General features: G+C 46.9%; 1 protein-coding gene across 1 annotated transcript in view; it reads right to left on the reverse strand.

Moving 5' to 3' along the window:
• The window catches only part of LOC144146362 (phospholipid-transporting ATPase ABCA3-like), a 116,467-nt gene that overhangs the window by 41,684 nt on the left and 53,569 nt on the right, over positions 1-21,214 (reverse strand). Inside the window, exons 6-11 of the mRNA XM_077678319.1 lie at positions 17,662-17,805; positions 16,398-16,552; positions 11,469-11,624; positions 10,309-10,519; positions 9,588-9,840; positions 1,705-2,049 (exon numbers count right to left, since the gene is read on the reverse strand). Of these exons, the coding sequence (XP_077534445.1) occupies positions 1,705-2,049; positions 9,588-9,840; positions 10,309-10,519; positions 11,469-11,624; positions 16,398-16,552; positions 17,662-17,805 (1,264 nt within the window). The remainder of the gene's footprint in view (positions 1-1,704; positions 2,050-9,587; positions 9,841-10,308; positions 10,520-11,468; positions 11,625-16,397; positions 16,553-17,661; positions 17,806-21,214) is intronic.

Raw genomic sequence — 21,214 nt, forward strand, 5'->3', positions numbered from 1 at the left:
ATAGTCCAACCAATCAACGATCAACCAAGTCAGTCAACCAGTGGGTTACTGGCGTTACTGGTGCGTTATTGGTGCGTTACTGGCAGGCACCTAAAGTTCTCGTTTCTTTGTTTTTTTTGAGGGGTTTCAATGCATCCCCTCTGAGAGGTGCCCTTGACACATGACGCCACTGACAGTTATATATGGCTACCTCATTGCTTTCGTGACATTCCTGGCAGAGCTCTGTCATGGTTAAACAGCAGCGTTGCAATGTTCCCGCAAGGATTAATCAACTGTCTCTCTCTGTCGCTGAGGTCTTTTATGCTTGATGTTGCTGCCTTTTTGGGCGCAAGGGGTTGTCGCCCCCGTCATTCGAATTGTTGGCCCTTACACTAGCAGCCAGATGGTAGCCTAGATTCCCCGCACATTCACTTCGCTGCGGAGTCATGATGTCGGATTAGGCAAGGAACATGTCATATGCGGTATGAACCTAATTCAAGTGCAATGAGAAAGTGAGCCAATGTCATAATGGTGATAAAAACAGAAATAAATGTGCATTCACTCAAGTTTCCGTGTATGTCGGGGAGGAAATGGTGGTAGCAGTGCTAGGGGTCTCATTACCGAGGCCATCTGCACGGCTTCTCTTAGTGACGCGAGGGCCACTTTTTTGTTAAGTCGCCCGTGCCACTCCATCCTGCGCCGGTACTTCAGCGTCTTCCGAAAGCCTCTTGTGTAATAAATAGAACCATTGGGTCCCTTCCTCATCCGCATTGTGGAATTACGCTAAATTAAAGACTCTTCAGTACTATGACCAACGCACATGTATATGATTCTGTAAAGCGGGTTGGTGGCCCTCAGCATCAGGTGAATCCACCAGTTATACAAAACTCAGGTGTACTTTTACTCTCCGTTGAAGAGTTTTCAACGAGAAACAATTTACGCTTCGTAATTTTCGCGTGCGTGACTATGTATCCGTTCGCAGTGACCTTGCAAAGATGACCTTAAGCGACAGTACATTAGCTCAGAAATACGACGCGACAGAACCTCAAAATCACTTTGTAACGAGGGCAGTAGGTAGCTCCGCATCCACTGCTACTCCTGGATGCGGTGCCAACACCGACGACACTGGGTAACGATGTTTCGAACCTCTTCCTTTAGTCTTGCTTGTAGAGACGACCATGTGGATTAAAGCCTACAAACGCGCTAGCGCAAGGATGCAACTGCTAGATTTTGATTACAAAGGCATGAACTCCGCATGTAGGAGGTGGACAAAAACATTTTGCACGCATTCCTAAATCCCTATTTATCTCTGGTATGGTAGTGCTGTTAAGTGATGATGTATCAGCATGGCTCACAAAGGACGCAATTCTCAGATGTGTCCGCTTTGAGAATATGTTTTGTAACCGTTTTAAAACAAATCGAAGGTTTAATTGCCAGACCCTTGTCATGCAGAGGAACGTCGTGCCGTTTTACGTCGCATTCATGTCGTTTGGCGCAGCCAATCAGGGCTTGCTTACAGTAGAAACTTGTGAAATGACGAAACTCAAAAATCCGCCCCAGACCACAAAAGCACGTCGAGAAGGGTGTCTACAGAAGCAGACCAAAATTACGAGCCCCTTTCACATGATGCACCCCATTCATATGCTGCGAAAGAAGCCCAAAATGGTGCCACTTATTGTATGGATACTCGAGACAGGCTCACACTGAGCAAAGGGACAAACTTACACGTTATTTTCGAAGGCGGCCGCCACTGGGTAAGTCCGCATGTAGTGGCCGAAGTCATCCAGGGCGATCTCTTCTAACGCCTTGTGAAGGTCCTTCACGACGTGGACTCTGCACCCTTCTGACTCGACGAGCACGCGGAAGCCCTGGCTCGCGTTCGTGGTCGTTGAGTCTTGAAGGTAGACCTCCGAGTCCGGGAAGTGGGAGCCTAGTCGTACCTCGATGGGAAAAGTGTTGTTTACAATGTGACCGCCGCTCCATCGGTTAGCTGATGGCATTTTTATGCTGGTTGCAATGTACAGCTGCAGCAACAGTGGAATCAAAATGCCAACGAAGAGGAAGCTCCAACTGCGGGTCACGTAGACAAGCCGCTTAATGAAGAGGGCCCAGAAACGACGGCACGCTGTCGGATTCTTCACGCCCATTTTGCACAGTTCTTCTATGGCCCTCTCTGCGGGAAGGAAGAGGGCAGGAGAAAGAGAGCTATTGTTATTAGGTGCAGCTGATCCATAACTTAGCTTCGGCAGCTCCACGGTCACAATGGCCCCCCTAAATTCATTTCCTGGAGTGTCTCACGGAGGTACAGCGTTTTTTTCCCCTGTTAGTACATTCCAGAAAGTTATGTGGCCGAACTCCTGCGCACCAAACAATACTACAGAAATTGTTCAACGGAAAGGTCGGTACGCCCCAGCTCATGATCGGATCGTGTAAATGCTCAACTACACAGAGAATTTAGTTCTGAAGGGTGCGTCTACATTAAACGCCTTCGCCCAAGGGAGAAGAATTCAGCAACTTCAAACTTAAAACGGGAAGCTTTATTTCGGCTGCCCTTCTATAGCACCCTATCTACGACACTTGTCGAGCATCCGTGTTTCCGTTGAAATTTCTAAAATGCACTACAGTCGCAGTTGAAACCTGGCCTGTCGCTGCACGAGTCAAAAAAAGATACCTACGGGTATAACGGCCCCGAGTGACCAAAACAATGCAACGCTCTGCTGAATATGAATAATTGCAATATTTTGTATGTTGGAAAATATTACCACGGTGAGTAGTGAATCTCGGTTTGCATACCTAACCAAGCAAACATCCTCTGTCGATGAAAACTCTACAACTCGCCTTACGCACAAGCCACCCTGACATCTAGACAAAGTGGCTCGTCTGGGCCAATGCCTTCTTTTTGTTTGGTAGTTGTTAAAACTATACATGCAACTGTAACAATATGAAATCTCGAACAATGCAAATCAAAGACAAGTTTATGCCGTACACCTAACATCTAAAGCATCTAATTGTCGGGGTATTTTATCGACATGCATTTCCTCGCACTTGTCGCACACCTGTGCCGTGAATTCGGAGCCTCTGGACGCCATGTGCTAGTGAAAACTACCGACTACGGTTTAGACAAGATCCATCACTGACAGTCATAATTATACAGACCATCAACTGCTGCCTCCCGCTCTTTTCCTTCAGGAGTCCAGTCCAGGTTAATCCTGTAATTAAAAAAATCGTAAGCATATGGATTTACAGAAGATGTGCTGCTCGTATTTCCGCGCAATAAAACTGATCATCGTTTTACACTGTCAAACCAGTCGCCACAGCCGCTTTTTTTGCAATAAAAATATATCATACCAGAATAGTAGGACTAAAAAAGGTGAATATATAAGACAGTGCTGAACATTTTCAGGTGCCAGTGTTTTTTTTTTTACGTTCCATAGTGGAGGACTCGCTTCTCACTCCATAACGCACGCAAGGGAGTGCATACTTCTGTCGTTCAATGTAAACTCGCATTACTCGTTTTGGGTGGACCAATGTTTGGCGCAGTCGAAAAATCGAAAATTTCTGACTGCACAGCTATGGAAACATTTGGAGCTAAACGTCCACTTCCATTGTCTGCATTTCATTGGATCACTGCAGTATTTTTCTGCGTTTTCAAGTATTAAACTGTTCAGGAATCACCGGTGCTAAAGAAAACGTCGTTTAGGGGATTATAAAAAAGCTTTTAGAGAAAATAGGAACGCCGTGATAATAATGGGGAGGTCTAGTGCTGCCAGAACCGTGAGAGGGGCTGTTACCAGGAATGAATCAGTGGGATTAACTGACAGCTTAAATGAGATGACGGCCTACGGAAAGCTTTGAGACATGTTTCCCCTAATTTCTTAGATTTCGATTCCTGTGCTCAGCTTTCCTCGTAACTAAGTGCATAACTTAAGATCGGTGTTCACATTTTCGATAAAGCAATCTTGTTGTAACCATCTCCTACAAGCATTTTGTTAAAGCGCTGATTATTTGTGGAGTTATTGCAAACTAAAAACAGCGCAGTTTCGCTCGTCGCGCGTTTACTCCTCGTTTCGATTTACCTTAGCACCGCTCAAGGTGTTCGCTCGGATACTGCCCATGTTGCTTCGCTTCTTGGTGACGTCTGAAACAACATCCGGTTGCGCGCGTCAGCTACTTCGATGATATGCGTTGCCTTGGCACTGTGTGTCCGACTTTTTGCTTTCCGTCACAGCCGTTTCGTATTTATCATTCTGCTAATGAATACCGCACTCTGCTCACGTCTAGCAAAGTTGACCCAATTAATGGGGTGGGATTTTTATGCTTCCACACCACGCCGAAATACCGCGCGAAGAGAGGACGACTCTGCCGGAGTGAGGACGCGGGGTCGATTCCCGGCCCCGGCGGCTGCTTTTCTGATGGAGGTGAAAAGAAAAAAAAAATGCCCGTGTGTGCGCCATTTCAGCGCACCTTAACGATCCCCGGGAGGTCGAAATTATCGCAAGCCCGCCACTACGGCGCGCCTCATCGCCTGCGTTGCGTCGGCGCGACGCAACGCAGGGCGGCGCGACGCAACGTTAGGGCGGCGCGACGCAACGCCGCCCTACAATCAATCAATCCAATTAATCTGTCAGGGTAACCACCGGAACGCGGAGACGACATGTGGCCGTGAGTTTGGGAGTCTAAAATGTATGATTGAACGACCAAATAAGCGCCTGAAAATTTACTAGAGTGAGCACGTACATGCATTCCGAACCGACGCCGGTTTGTAAATTGCTGAACAGGCTGCTGGTTCGAGCCAATGTCGAGCTCGGTCGCGTTGTGGAGACGCAATGTTCGCGCGTATACACGTAGTAGTACTATCCCATTCTGTTATTATAATAGGTTCTAACTTATAAACCCAGCAAAAAGCAGCCCAATGGTTGCACGATACGGTGCAGAATCTTTTTTAGCGTGCTTTGTGCATTACATCCCGCGACCCTTCCTTTATTAATTAGACAAATACACCAGAAACGGTATTGCGAAAGGTCTCTGAAGAGAAGTGTGAGTTTTGCGGCCCGGCGTGCCCTTTGTTCGACCGTGCATATGAGCGGGCCAAACAATTATTCCACCCTGGCTCTTTCCCCTAATGGCTTCGATGCCCTGTCTTTACGGCGATGCTCTATAACTCTACCAGCCAAGAAAATTTTCGTGTCAGCGTCAGCAGAAAACTCCAAGGATAATTATGAGAACTTGCTTGCCCCGCCAGTATTCGAACCTGGTCCAGAATAGAGCAACGGAGCGATAGCCCGCCGTCTTACTGACAGCCCGTCGTCTTGCCCGCGCGAGAAGACGAGGAGTCTGATGGTCTACTTAAACTCAGCGGCAGATCTACCACTTGCGCTCATCCAAAGACCTAGTTTGAAGTACAAACCGCATAAATTATGATAATGGCGTTCACATTGTTTGCATTCGTGGCGAACATAACTGCGACTGAGGAGGCGAAGGGCGCTCTTTTGCCGCGACGTATGAAACAAGATTGAGGGGGAGGCAGTGAGAGAGATAGCGCCATAGCCGCGCGTGCAGCCCTTCTCCTCACCCTTCGCCAGACGGTCATCTGTTTTCTTTCTGTCGTTGCTTCTGCTTTCGGGACGCCACCCCTGCGAAAGCCACGCCCCGCCTCTTGCCGGTCTCATTAACAGCTTCGCAGTCCAAGCAGCTTCACAGCGTGAATTGGAGCTAATTTTTTTTCTATAAAGGCTGCTCTTTTTGTCCGTGCTCAGCGCTACTAATTGCGATGTGTGGTGTGTGGGGTTGCCGTCCGCGGCCCTATACATTTCCCCTGCCTCCACCCAAGTCTGCCTGGTGTATAGTTTAAGTGGATGAAGAAAACTATGTTTACTCACTATAAATACCTTCCTATTTTGCAAAATACACACATCAGTATAGTTTCCTCTGAAAGCACAATTCACTTTTTTTTGTATACAAAGTACCAGTTCACAACTGAACAAATTGTGGAATAACGTGAGGGATGTATCGACATTTGAAATGGTAGTTCCAAAGTCCAGTTTTAAGGTTTTGTTATGAATTCGCAGAGAACATACGCAAACCATGTATCTTAGAAAAGCCGCGCAGAAAAATATCATTACCAGGGCGGGATTTGAAAACGCTACGTTCATGGACCGTGCGGGACGTCCCGCTTGAGACTACTGCCCCACGCCAGAACGCAATGAAGGGGACAATAACCTGTATACTAGATCGAGGTACTCTGAGGACCAGCGACAGTTGGTGGACTGGGCTCGCAGGACTGCAGCCGCCGCAGAGGCCCTTGACGGATAGTTTCTCTAGTTTTCAAGCGCGAACCTTCTTTACTTTAAATACATGTATAACCACCACTCCCAATAGATAGGGGTCCACCTTTTCGCACGGCTGGCTTTATGACCCTTCGTATGTTGTATGAGATGTTTCAGCCTGGTTAAAAAAATTCCTGACGGATAAACTAAATATTTCATGAGTTACATCTGCGCAGTGAGCTTTCCTGAAGCCGCTATTATAGCGGATCACCAAGAACTGCACTATTTTTCGGGCACACAAGCGATAGCAAGCGTGTGCCCGGCTGCGAGTGTGATTTCTTACTGCGGGAATTGGGATGGCCGTACTTTTGTTTTGTGCTTTGCCCTGGAATGTTTCCTAATATTCATTCCTTATTCCCTAAACTACCTCCGTAACCCTTATGCACTTAACTGGCCTTATATTTTCTACAAGCGTGTCGTTAGCACCCGCATATGTAGTTTGCACCTCCATTGAAACGAAGTTGCAAGAGCGCACTTGCGAAGCGTCGGAAAACAAATTAAGCGGGGAGCTTATACAGAGTTTCAATTTTGCAGGGTGTCGAAATTCTCCGAGAGGGGGGGGGGGGGGGGGGGGGGGGGAGGGATGTGGGGTGTGTGTGTATAAATCTCTGAGCGGGTGCTCGTGGTTGTAGAATATTTTTTGGGGGTGTGAAAATCCTCTTGGGGGTGTTGGGGTGGCTTATAAATTCCTAAAATTAATCATCGTATTAGCGCTAGTGTTGAGCTGTATGGGGTTCATGGACCTTACCAAGTTTATTACACTGCGGAAACTAACAAAAAGAGGCGCAAGAATTACGACACGAATGTGTTCAGTGCGCAGTTTTCACTTCTAGGTGGATTCCCGACGACCCGTCGCCGGTATGGCAAGCCGACCGGTTTTTTTCGCAGTCTTTTGTCGGCGCGCCGGTCACAGTACGCGTACTTTCAATCAGCCGATGTGTGTGCTGCTGCCGGCGACGTGTCACAACTTCGTCTGCCTGCTCTGAAGTCGGCGTCACCGCCGTGTCATTATCTCTGCCTAGTGTGAGTGCACCTTAATGAGAAGGGTGGTAATACAGTAAAAACTCGTTAATTCTAAATTGAAGGGTACCAGAAAACTGTCCGAATTAAGCGGTGTTCAAATTGGCGGGCGGGCGCTAAAATGAATGGGAATCGCGCCACACTGCGAGGGCAGAACACGAAGCATGATGATGATGACGCTTCAGTTTAATGGCGCAAGGCCGACAAGGGCAAAGAGTGCCAAAGACACAGTTATTTGATGAAGATAGATGTGCAATTAAATACTCGATTGCCTGAGTAAAAACAAAACTGAAGCGAATGCATGAAGATGGCTGGTGTATAGGGCCAGTGTGATTATGCATGATGTGAAAGAAGCTGTAAAAACTTGACGTCTGATAAAAACTGAAAAGCACGCTTGTGGTTTGTCGGCCAAGAAGTGTGATTGGTGTAGAGGGATGTGTTGTCTGTGCATTTCAGGAAAATCTTTGCGTTGTGTGGTGTCGAGCGCCTTGCATTCAATGAGTATGTGAAATACGAATAGGGCTTCTCCGCACCTGCTGCATTGGGGTCTTGAAGATCCCGTGAGCACATACGAGTGCATAGCATGGGTGTGCTGAATTCGAAGCCTAGCCAAGGCGACGTCCCTCTACCTAATTTGCGTCTGCTTCTGCCAGCCTCCGCCAATCGCAGAGCTTAGCTCATGTGACATCATAGGTTCTGTTGCGGGAAATGAGCTGGTGGGTCGCATGACCATTCCCGTTTTTACTAATTATGTAGCTTATTTGAGCGAAGTTTACGTTAAAAGTGGTGTCAGTATGATTCTAACGAGACAATCTTTTGAATGAACCAAACTTGTGTTTTCTCTTCATGGCTCCTTTCAAAAGAATACGATTCTGAGAAAGAGTAAGGTAACCATCTTTGGGACGGTGTAGCAGTACTCTGGTCCAACGTTCCATAACTCTGTGATCGGTGGAAGTACCCAACTAATGTTGAGAGCTGTTCGATGCCAATTCAGAGGACACCTCGCAACTCCTCTAGGAATAACTTCACCCCCTCCCAATGAGAGTCCGGTGCCTCCCTGTTGAAGGGTACGGCTATGCTGGGGTAACAGGAGTTACAGATACTCGAAAAAGGAATTGTATATGGGACAAGCATTTCAACTCCTTTGAACAGTTAGCCGGACTCCTTCACCTCTTATAGTGTGGGTTTTATCAGGGGTAAAAACGAGAGCCACTTGTTTGATGATAGCGAATATACAGTATGAGGATTATGCAAGAACCACTGCAGGAAAAATTGCCGTGGGCCATAAAACTCATCTGAAAAACGAGAACTCGCGAGAGGTGCAACAAATTTACAATAATGGAAAACTTTTGGGGTTATTTAGGGTTATAATCAGCATTAAGTGTATGTATTGTGTAAGCGCCCCGAATTTTATCGGCGAAGATGTTTAGCAAATCGTAATTTTTCCTGTCCGCCGCTAAAAATACCAAGAAAATCGCTGAGCGTGCGCACTTCAGCGCCACCGGCAAAAAGAATACCGGGCGCTCGTGTGTGCGTGCCTGGTGATGACCACCCACTGTCCCCGCCGTACCATTGCTAAGCCACTCATAGCCACTTAGGGAGCTTAGCCAAGATTGTGGCAAAGGCCCAGTAGTTAAAAAAAACAAACAAGAAAATGCCTAGCGCGCGTGTATGCGTGCCTCGCGGAGACCAACCAGGGTTGTCAGCACACGTTCGTTAAGCCAAGCATACACACTTAGGGAGATCAGCCAAGATTTGGCCAAAAGCTTCTGAATTCCCCGTAATCGTGGCAACACTTTCTCGAAAAGAGATAGACGCGTGATAGCCTGCTCTCCTTTAAGGCGATGTCGAATCATCATCACTTTCAACAATGAAGGAAGCTCACACTCACAGGGCCGTACTGTGAGTCCCCCTTCCACTCCATTTGCTCCCTCCACTCGGCTGAGGGGAGGATTCCTCAATGCATATGCACGGAGAAATCGATTTCGAAGATCTCCTCCACTGGAGGCTTGAGTGAAAGAGGGGCTCAGAATACAAGGGATAGCAACAATGATGGAGTAAAGGTTGTTGCGGCAGCGACAAAGAAGCAAAGAAACTGCAATCGCGCACTTAAACAGTTGTGATTCTCGTGATTGCGTACGGCTTCGCTACCTTCCAGTCTTAAGTGTTAGTATGAGCCTCCTTCATTTTTTATGTATGTTTGTATTGCTTTACATTTCACGTCGTTTTCTCGTGTGTATAGACGTTTCGCCACAAGCTTACTTTAAGTAGACTTCCTTCATCGACGCAGCGTTCACGCCAATGGCCTGAATGCCCAATTCTTCGGACTTCTGCTCCAGCTTCTTGAACATTGCAGGAAAGTGTTCGTGGTTGAGCGTGTTCAGGGCGATGATGACTTCTCCCGTTTTGTCGTTATCCACTTCAGCGCCAGGAACCGTTTTGTGAATCAAAGCAAGCACATCCTTCACTTCAAACCTTCCAGGTTCCTTCACCAGAGAGACCTTGTATCCGACACCTGCGAAGTGATGCGATGCACACAACAAACTTGTCGTTGAGTTAACGAATATGGACAGGGCAATTAAGTGGTTGTGAACGCAGATATTGTAGTGGCTGCAGTTAAACCTGAGCGCACGATGGTCTGAGTGCAAATACCGGTACGCTTCTGTTGAACTGTGCAAAGAAGGTTGTAGCGAAAATTCAATGAACGATAAAATGGGACAATATCCCAAGCTAATCTAGAAATTTTACTATGTCGAATACTCATTCAGGTTTCAAAACCCTTAGAGACATTACCTGCATCCTGCATATGTTGTAGCGTGACAGTATCTCATCAAGTATAGCTTAACGGCACGAAGAATAGTTAATCTTTTAGCCGCTAATGCACTTAAAGCAATGTTTGCCTCTCTTGTTGCGTACGGTCAGTGTGCCGTACCAGTGAGCACGTTCACGGACATGATTGCGGGTAGCCGTAGTTGTAACATACCACAAGCCTTTTTTAGAAAGGATGTCGACCCACTGCACACGGCCTTCCCGCGGGCCATGACGATGATGCTGTCGCCAATTGCATCCGCCTCTTCCATGTCGTGGGACGACAGAAGTACTGAGTGTTCTTTACTCAGGGCTTGGATTACGTCCCATACGTTCCGTCGTGTCTCTGCGTCCAGTCCCGTCGTTGGCTCGTCAAGGATGACCAGCTGTACGGAAGACGGCAACAAAATAGTATAGAGGAGTGATAGAAACACGTGGTATTCATATGCAGCGTTCTCTAAGCTCTACGATCTCCACGTTTCTTTGCTTTGCTGTGAAGTAGTTAAACTGGTATTGCGGGCATCGAGCGCTACCAAAGCAAACCTTTATTCTCAGATAACCCACGGGGGATAACTGTACAAGGTGTGATCATCACGGCTTTGCCTTTTGCACTGTCCTGTGCCTGATTGTAGTTTAAATATATACCTCCGTCCATCCGTCCATCCATCCATCCATCCATCCATCCATCCATCCATCCATCCATCCGTCCGTCCATCCATCCATCCATCCATCCATCCATCCATCCATCCATCCGTCCGTCCGTCCGTCCGTCCGTCCGTCCGTCCGTCCGTCCGTCCGTCCGTCCGTCCGTCCGTCCGTCCGTCCATCCGTCCATCCATCCATCCATCCATCCATCCATCCATCCATCCATCCATCCATCCATCCATCCATCCATCCATCCATACACATACATACATACATACATACATACATACATACATACATGCATACATACATACATACATGATTAATTCAGAATCTGGGGCCCATTGGATGCTCCACATTCCGAACGGCAGTGCGAACACGTTCGCGCCTACAGCAGCAAGTGCGCAGTGTTTTCCTTTGATAGAATTGTGTGAGAATTTACTGTGCGCTCTTGGCGGAAGGTCGAAGTACCATTTGACAAGCTTGGTTCAACCTCTTTTAACCACAGCCAATTAATGTCCAAATTTTTATTCTTCTCTATGCTGTGTGCAAAAGAGGTTCGATTGTCATCCATTTGAAAAAAAATGAAATCGCTTATGATTTTTTAAACAAGTTAGATTGAGTTTTAATAGGTACTACGCGCTAGCTATTCTTATGCTTTCTGTAAAATAAGAGGGTCCATTCCCTCACCTTTGGCTTAGACACGATGGCGAAGGCGAGGCTGAGTCGCCGCTTCATTCCCCCAGAGAGGGTGTTGGGCATGCTGTACGCCTTATCTTCCAGATGCACCAACTTCAACGTCTCCGCAATGGTCGCTTGAAGAGCTTCCCAGCTGGTTCCTTTGAGCTGCACCCACGAATGAAAAAAAGTGCATTCAAAACTGGGTGTCGTTTTTACAGCAAAGCTTAAACAACACCCAGCAAAGCGAGAAAAAAACAATTTAAAGCTTCAAAAAGGAAGTCTTAGAAAAAGCCAAGTTACAGCTAGTGAGGACCACCAGACCCGTTGTTTCGTCAGTCTTAGCCGATTTTTTTTCTCTTGGCTTGCATGTTGAAAATAAGCCCTCAGAAATCGAAAGTTTAGTTTCACAGACATGCAATGTAACACGAGTTCAAGATACGCAGGAAACTATTTAGGTTAGTGGTTATAACTGTAGTGATCCGATTTATCAGCCCTTATCCAGATCATGAAAACATTAAACGCAAGATTTGCGTGGGCACGGGTTCCGTTCAGTTAAGTATTGTTAAATGAGCCGTAACTACCTGTCTCACTAAAGCAGACTGGTATGCATCAGCTGTGTACTCGCGGGGATAACTCATAAGGGGAAAGTTTATGTCCTACCAGGCACCTTGAAAGCTAGCGTATGTGGGACAGACTGCCAGTGAAAGTAATGTTAGTGGCGACACCTGCGTACAATCGCTTCGTTTAAGTGGACAAATACGGTGAAACGACAGTCTAGCCCTGATTATTGTAGACGGCAGTTGGGAAGGTGGGTCATGTAATGCAAATGACTGACAACAGGTCGACCATGCGTTCAAACGAAAGGATAAAAAGAGGGGGCCAACCACACCGGAGACCGCAAAACACGCGGTGGGGAAATTCCATAAACACTGGGCGGTAAAAATAACCTGATGGAAGCGCAGGAAAATCTCTGAGTCGCCTTCCTCTTCCAGTTAACCCGTACAGGTTGTTGATTATGGCGATGAATTTTTTGGGGGAAACCAACAACGATTTTAACTTGCCCACGCCGTCTGGAGGCTACCCCGAGCAACTTAACCTTTAGATCCGGTTACTCTTCCAGCCGGGATACGGCGCTGGCGAAGCACAGCCGCACCTGTTTCTGATCACATCCTCCCTTCTACGAAGTCTTGAAGCCACCACACCAGGGCCCGGGGACATATAAATGAACGTCTATAGAGATTTCCTGGGTTTTCCCGTCAAAACACGTTCTCACCAGCTCCAGAAAGTAGCATGCGACAGGTATCGGACAGCTGTTAAAGATAGGGCTTTGCAATTCGAAGTAAGTAGCGGTTCACGCGGTAGTTCACAGAAAAATATTTTACCCGGATAATTATGCCGCCTTGATTATGCAAGCGCTATGGTTAATAATAAATGACGGAAAAAAGTTATTCCATACAATCATGCAGAACAGGCACTTTGTTATCTACCGTTACTGAACGAATTCATCTTCTTCTAATACGCCTTTCACCTTAGATGGGTAAAGGTGCGATGTAAAGGCACATGTAAGGCACTTGGCACATATAAGCCATAAACATGAGTGAAGGCACAAGTAAGGTACGATGATAGGAAGCAAAGGATGAAGCTGATTTGCAAGGGCTTTAATGCTTACGAGGAGGCCTAGTGCGAAAACCTGCGGAAACCTAGTGCGAAAAAGTGCGTGGAATTTAGAAGCGACGTGGGCGAGAATACCCCCAGCAACAAACCTCATGGCACTTGTAATTGCCGCTGGCTCTGAGACGTTAAATAGCGAGTGTAGTAGAAACAAAACCGACAAAAATGGAGCACGCATTCGTTAGGTAAGACATGTTCTGAAGCGCATGCATCAGTAATAACTGGGTACGTAGGTACAGACGAAGAGAGGGCGTTCCCGTCCGAGTACTCAGTTCGCCTTCACATTTGCATAGAACATTGTCGCAGCGGCATGTTGAGGTTGTATGCTTTGCGTGGTAAGGGACCGAAACCCGTCGACTAACCAGGCCAAAAAACGCTTTCGCGTTCTTATCGTACCCTGATGTCCTTTGGTGGATTCTCCAACTTCTTCGTTAGCGTGAAGGCGTAGACTTAAAGGAGTACTGACACGAAACTTCAAAGCTGAGATAACTATGTAAAACGCTTCCTTTTTATCAGGAGATATCTCCCAGCAAGTTTCAACATCAACCGTTCAGCGAAACATATTTAAAATCCATTTCAATCTTCGCCCGCACGAGAAAGCCCAGAGCGGGCCGGCGTGACATCATCTGCTACGTGCCCCAAACTGCCGACGTCGGGGCTCCCGTGACGAGGCCGACGCGCTGGCTGTGGTTGGCGCGCGCTGCTCGGGTGTGTGTACACGTCATGGTTTTGGGACTGACGTCATGCTGCCCGGGCCTGTGGGGACGGCGAAGACCTCGGCCGGTCTGGACGCGCGCATGCGCTCGCTCGCGCGCGCTTCCAGAGAGGCAGCGATACGGCAAGAATGGTGATGCCATGTGATACATGCTGTCATGGCGGCCGCTCGGCGTTTTTTTGTCGAAACCGAAACTGGCACGAATAAACGGCGCCGTAAATGAATGTTTACGCTGCGCTCGACCGTCTAATCTGTCAATCGATGATTATTGGGCTGGTAGGCACGCATAGCAGCGAAAAAAACGTAACATAAAAATTTCGTGTCAGTACTCCTTTAAATCCCAACTTTCTTCCAAAGCGCGGTAACGGCACATGAAGCTAAATAGGTATTAGCACGCCATTGGCCCTAAGCGCGAGACTTGCTCTGTGAGATGCACCGTAAGGAATGGCTTAAAATTAGGTTTACGTGCACCCGATAATGTACAAGCATACATTATAAAGTTTTACGTTTATGTGGAAAACAACCAATCAACCTCGCGCGAAGCAAGTCACCCGTCAATATAAACTAAAGCAAAACTCAAAACGCAATACCAACCCTTAAGAAGGAGAAAACTCACCAAACAAAATCAAACCCATATCAAATCAACCCAAACGCAACCCCTGACCTAACCCATACCAAATACCTCCTGACCCACTGGCTGAAGAAGAATCATGAAGAAGCACCTCATTACATGCAGATTCACTTCGGCTCCCGTGTCTGCTATGACGCTGTAGTTCTAGGCAACTTTAAAATCAGCTGCTCAACTCCCGGCATGCAGCGCTGCCTAGTGGCCTCATTGGCAACGACGCCGCGCAAGGATCACCAACGGTCTGCATACGAATACTGTGTCCGAATGGCGCAATTGTATAACATCGGCTTCATAGCGCGAGGGACCTAGATTCCATCCCGATAACGGCAAACTTCTTTTCTTGAGGTTCTCGGCTTGTTTGGGACATCCTAACGAGCTCCTAACAAACAGGTTAATCAATACAAGTTTTGCTTGCAAATAAAATACGGAGGATTGGTCTATCGACCGTCTACTCAGCATAGGAGTCATTGAGCCACCACGGTGGGTATAATTAATACAGCGATTGTAATGTGACCCGTTAGGACTACGATGTTCCTCAGAAACGTACAGTCAATAAAAACACCCGCATCGCGTTTCTCCCACCTTACGCGATGATTTCCAGCACGCTTTTGATGTACCCAGCGCTTAACTGGTACACGATTTGCGCAAGAAACTGAGACACATGCCAGCACAAGAAAATGTAAGGTAACAAAGGCAACGCAATCAAAATGACCGCCTGCCTTTCTCTCCTCCGCGCCAACAATTTTTTTAGCCGCCAAGCGTGTGTACCTACCTATTCACTGGTTTTCTCCTCATACTTCCCGCAGTTTCTCCTTGTCATTACATACCCACTTTGTATTATCCTGCTTATGGTTGCAAAGGCAGTGAACCTAACATTGCCGACCTCCTTGCTATGTCCGTGGTGGGTGGGTCTGGACGCGTGTATGAGGTTAGTATGCGATTTGGCGGTGAAATGAGAGCGCACATACATTAATCTGCCATCTTCACGTAAAAGCAAGCTTCAGAAACTTGGCGCTTGAGAGATACAAAACCCAGCGCTTCAAACACAGCAATATGTGCTATTTAAAGAAACACTAAACTCTGATCCTAACTGCCAGGCTACGACAAAGTTTCACTGCCCCTTCTCGTTTGTGTGCCATTCGTAACGGCAGAGAGAGTGAGAACAAAAGTTACCGAAGTGCAAGTCCTAGTGGTCACCTTAAGGCCGCGGGGTCTGCGTAATGTTGCATAATGCTCGCGCGGATCTGTTGTACACGCGCACACGGAGCTTTGGGGTGGCCCAAATAATCATTTTCGGCGAAGGGGACACCCAGAGGTCCAGGGAATTGACGGGGCGAAGGATTTCCAAACGAGGGGTTGGCTGCGTTTTCAATAAGAATGAGAAATGGACGTGCGAACAGAGCAAATGGGACCGGGGAGTCGGCGAGGGAACAGATAGCATGTGCGGTAAAGAATGCGATATGATGGTAGGAAAGATATGTGTGCCTGCTAAATGGGGGACGTAACCCCGCGACTTAGACAGGCACTGGGTGTGCGGGTGGGGGGTGGAATTAGGGGAAGGCATGTCGGCGTCCAACTAGGATCGGCCAGAAGCGCTGCGCTGAGTGCGAAACCGTCGGCTACTGGTGCAAAGTTGGCCACGAAAAAATGCCTATTACACTTGCCTGGCCCCGATTAACGAAGATTGAAATCACACCGGCCTAGGGCGACGAATTTGCCTTTTGGGCGTATTACTGTGCTTTGTCCTCCTTCAGCTAAATTAATTTTGCGGGAAGGAACTTCGGGGTAAGCAAACGCCAAGCCAAGGCGGTTTCGTCGGAAAGAGTACTAAACAAGGGCAGTTCTACTTGAGCTGAATTATACAGGTTCTCCCAAGTAGCAAAGATGTAACGTTTCGTAATAATCATTTTCTCATGTAACGCACCGATCCGAAATAGAGGAGGTTCTCGCAGCACGTAAGGTTCTCAAAGAAGATGTCGGTCTGCTGGCAGTAGCTGACGAGCGTGCGTATTTTGTCGCGCTGAGTGGTGGCGTCGTAGCCGAAGATTCGGGCCGTGCCGCTGGTTGCCCCACTGACGCCTGCATATGCAGAAAGGTTCGTTGAATCCAGGCGAAATTTCATTAGTGATGCCGCTAATATAGCTTCAAAAACTGCGTCATTATCTGCACAATGCGTTTTTCTCAACCGTAATTTGTAACGTTTTACTCTTGATAAAGGACGGTCCACGTCAGAAAGGTTCAGTCACTAATTATTGCCATGTTTGTTTGGTTGTTTTACGTTTTCCACATCCAGTCGCCAGAAAACTTTATGCGATATATATATATATATATATATATATATATATATATATATATATATATATACATATATATATATATATATATATATATATATACATATATATATATATATATATATTTATATATAAACTTAACACGGTTCTACAGCTCTATAGAAAGCCCACTTATGGGCATCAGCAGCTGCACTTTGAGAGCTGCCATATTACACGCAACACGAGTATTTCATACAGCCAAGCCCTACGTTTCAAAAGAATAGGCTCCGAAATATCAAAATTTATAGATTATTCCGGCAAACTCCGGGAAGCTCTAATAGAAACTACCCGCCACAATTATTTGGCGATGCTCTCAATCGTGCAGATTAATTTGACCCCAAACCGCCTCTTTTGCGGCAGGATAAAACAACGGCTTAATAGCAACATAATCGTGAACTTCCCAAATCTGCGTCTGCGCCGAAAGCCACAGCTGTTCTAGAGAAGCATCAAAATATCAAAATAGCCACCGTGTTCCGCGCTGAAGTTTCCTCTGACGAATACCGGACGCCGGTCGAAATGTTAGTTTTACCACCGTCGTCACACGTGCGCCAGCCCCTGGTGCGTATATAAATGTATATATTGTGAGCAGCGGTATAGAATGTGTCAGACTGTGAACAATCGCTTTCCTTTGGGTGTTCACCCTACCAACATCTCAAAATCTTCATCGCGGCGGCGAAAGTCTCATCGACATCACTTTCTGACTGGGGCTTCCTATTGTACTGACCTCACGAATAAAGTCTCCTACCTGGAGACTCCCAGAGCCTCTCAAGTGGTGGAGGGTGCTTTAATCGCGCTGCCTACCTCTCGCTTTCGCGCCACTGGAGTCCGATCAGGCCGGCGATTACTACTGCCCACCAGCCCCATGCAGCACAAGAGCAGCCACTTGGGCAGCAACGCTGAGGACCTGATCCAGCCTGCCATTACTATTACCATCCACCAGCACAATCGCCCACTTTTCGCTGGCCTCCACGGGGACGACGTCGAAGAGCGGCTTGACACCTACAACCGCGTGAGTTCCTTCAATCGATGGGATTACACTTATAAGCTAGTGAACGTGTCCTTCTATGTGACCGAGGTGGCTAAAACTTGGTTTATAATCACGAAGATTTGCCTGACTGGGGCGGCCTTACCAATGAACTGCGTTAAATTTGCTTCACAGGCTCCACGCGCTCTGAAGCTGCCAATAAAAAACTCAACGAGCGCGTGCAACACCCCACGAGACCTATACGTCCTACATCGGGGACGTATTAGCCCTGTGTCGACGAGTGGACGGCAGCATGTCGGAAGACCGGATTCGGCATATTCTTAAGTGAATTGCCCCTTTTGCTTTCCAAGCACTTGCCCTGCAGAACCATTCACGCGTGCAGGACGTGCGGTAGGTTATTGAGACACATCAAGAATTTTTGGGAAAAATACAGAAAAAGGGAGAAAAAACCCGGCGGGCATTTTTTCTGCACTTTTGTTCTTTTGTCCGAAAGTTCTTTGTGTCTCAATAACCTACCGCATCCTCCCCTTTGCTCTCCTTGGCATTCTTGACTGCCAATCCTTATTTATGTATTATTTTCAACGATCCCCTCATTTCCCATTCTGATCCGCTGCGTGCATAGCGAGGGGCTCTTTTCTGGCAGTCTTTGTGCCATAGGTAGCTTAATTAAGAGGGTTCAACGCTGGTCGACCACTCCCGACATGTCGTAGACGCTCGAGTCACGACCCGGGGGTAAAAAAGGAGGTCCATTTCACCCCGATTATTCCTAGTGGCGCTGGATACCACCCTTAAACCAGAAAACAAATCCCTTAAAATAAATACCCGAGAAAGTGGAGGGGAACAACAGCCCCGCCGGTAGCGTAGTGGTCATCGCCCCAGACGCGTATTCTGGAGGTCGTAGGTTCGGATCCCACACGACGGGCATTTTTTCTCCACTTTCTTTCTTCCAAAAATTTTCCATGTGTCTCAATACCCTTCCGCATCCTCCCCTTCGCTCTCCTTGTCATTCTTGATTGCCAATCCTTATTTCTGTATTATTTTCAACGATCCCCTCATTTCCCATTCTGATTCGCGACATGAATAGCCAGAGGCTCTGTTCTGGCAGTCTTTGTGCCATAGGTAGCTTAAGAGGGTTCAACGCTGGTCGACCCCTCTCGACATGTCGTAGACGCTCGATTCACGACCCGGGGTAAAAAAGAAGGTCCCCTTTACCCCGAGTAGTCCAAGAGGCGCTGGTTACCACCCTTAAACGCAGACAACAAATTCCTTAACGTAAATACCCGAGAAAGTGGAGGGAAATACAGCCCCGCCGGTAGCATAGTGGTAGCGTAATGCCCACCCGGCCGGCATTTTTTCTCCACTTTCTTTCTTCCAAAAATTCTTTATGTGTCTCAATAACCTACCGTATCTTCCCCTTTGCTCTCCTTGGCATTCTTGACTGCCAATCCTTATTTATGTATTATTTTCAACGATCCTCTCATTTCCAATTCTGATTCTCTACATGCATAGCCAGGGGCTCTGTTCTGGCAGTCTTGGTGCCATAGGTAGCTGAAGAGGGTTCAACGCTGGTCGACCACTTTCGACATGTCGTAGACGCTCGAGTCACGACCAGGGGGGTAAAAAAGAAGGTCCCCTTCACCCCGAGTAGTCCAAGAGGCAATGGTTACCACCCTTAAATGCAGAAAACAAATTCCTTAACATAAATACCCGAGAAAGTTTAGGGGAAAGACAGCCCCGCCGGTAGCATTGTGGTCATCGCACCAGACGCGTATTCTGGAGGTCGTGGGTTCCTATCCCACCCGGCGGGCATTTCTTCGCCACTTTCTTTCTTTCTTCTAAAAATTCTTTGTGTCTGAATAGCCTACCGCATCCTCCCCTTTGCTCTCCGTGGCATTCTTGACTGCCAATCTGCCAATCCTTTTTTCTGTGTATGTATGTATGTATGTATGTATGTATGTATGTATGTATGTATGTATGTATGTATGTATGTATGTATGTATGTATGTATGTATGTATGTATGTATGTATGTATGTATGTATGTATGTATGTATGTATGTATGTATGTATACATATATATATATATGTACACATATATATACATATATATATATGTGTGTGTGTATGTGTGTGTGTGTGTGTGTGTGGAGAGAGAGAGAGAGAGAGAGAGAGAGAGAGAGAGAGAGAGAGAGAGAGAGAGAGAGAGAGAGAGAGAGAGAGAGAGAGAGAGAGAGAGAGAGAGAGGGGATAGTCAGCAGTCAAGAATGCCGAGGAGATCTTGAAGTAGACAGTCATTTTCTGTGTCTACTTAGAAAATTTTAACTGCCAGAACATCATTCTCCCGGCACTGAATCTTTTTGCATAAGTTTCAAAATTAGAAGTAAAGCTCTTGAACATGTAAGTGCGCAACTACAGCCATTTTTTTCTCTCACCTCTAGGGTGCCCTACCTGTGAGGATATTCAACAGCGTTGTCTTTCCAGCGCCGTTGTGCCCGAGCAGCACGGTTACCCGCGATTGGTACAGCTTCACACTCAGACCATTGAGTGCTGGGATCCCGTCGTACACCTGGAAATAATCGGCGCAGAAAACGCTGCTAGTACGCAGCCTTTTTGCCTCTTAAAAGTACTTAAGTACAAATCAGTGGGTGCTTGTTCATTCCACATTTGGAGCCCGTATTCTACGTCTTGCGTTGGGCTCAGTTGAGAAAATTAATATTTTGAAATTTAGAATGGGATTACCCTTCATGCCCTATTCCGCATTAACGGATGCTTAACTTACGACATTCTACGCTAAATCAGCAGCAGTACGTTTTATTCAAGCAATATATCTTGTTCCAACGCCACCATGGTGTCTATATAAGAAGCGCTTTGCTAACGAAAGTTGCTTTCTTAAACACTCGGCGGATATCGCGTAGATTAGCTTTACTTCAAAGCACCCTAGTCACCCGGTTATTCGGACCAGAATGCCATTTCGGTGAATGAATCTAACGTGCACCCATTTGACTCCAAAGTGTAGCCTTGTAATCGGCGCTGCATTTCAGTCATACCATCAGAGACAGTTATTATGCAGAACAAACATGTTATTGTTGGTTGAATCAAAGAAGCGCCACACATTGCCTCAGGAATACTAGAACTAATCAATCTCCTTCTACCAATGCTCCCGCATTAATGAGAAAATAGAACCTTCGCATCAAATAGAGCACCCAATCGGGCGAACCGCGGCACGTTAAATAGCATTTTACTGTGAAGTACTGACTGCACTGCCGCATGGTGAAATGCAGAACTACATGCTTGGACTGATGGCGCCACAGTGCGACCGATGTTTGACTAAAATCCGTAAGTTCTACATAGCTGCTCGCGGAAATCTCACTTCAGGTTCCCTTTCCATCTCTTAGCTACTTTTATGCTTTCCCTTGTCACATATA

This window comes from Haemaphysalis longicornis, unplaced genomic scaffold (genome assembly GCF_048455015.1).
Source record: "Haemaphysalis longicornis isolate Haplotype H1 unplaced genomic scaffold, Haemaphysalis longicornis Haplotype H1 scaffold_7, whole genome shotgun sequence".
NCBI lineage: Eukaryota > Metazoa > Arthropoda > Arachnida > Ixodida > Ixodidae > Haemaphysalis > Haemaphysalis longicornis.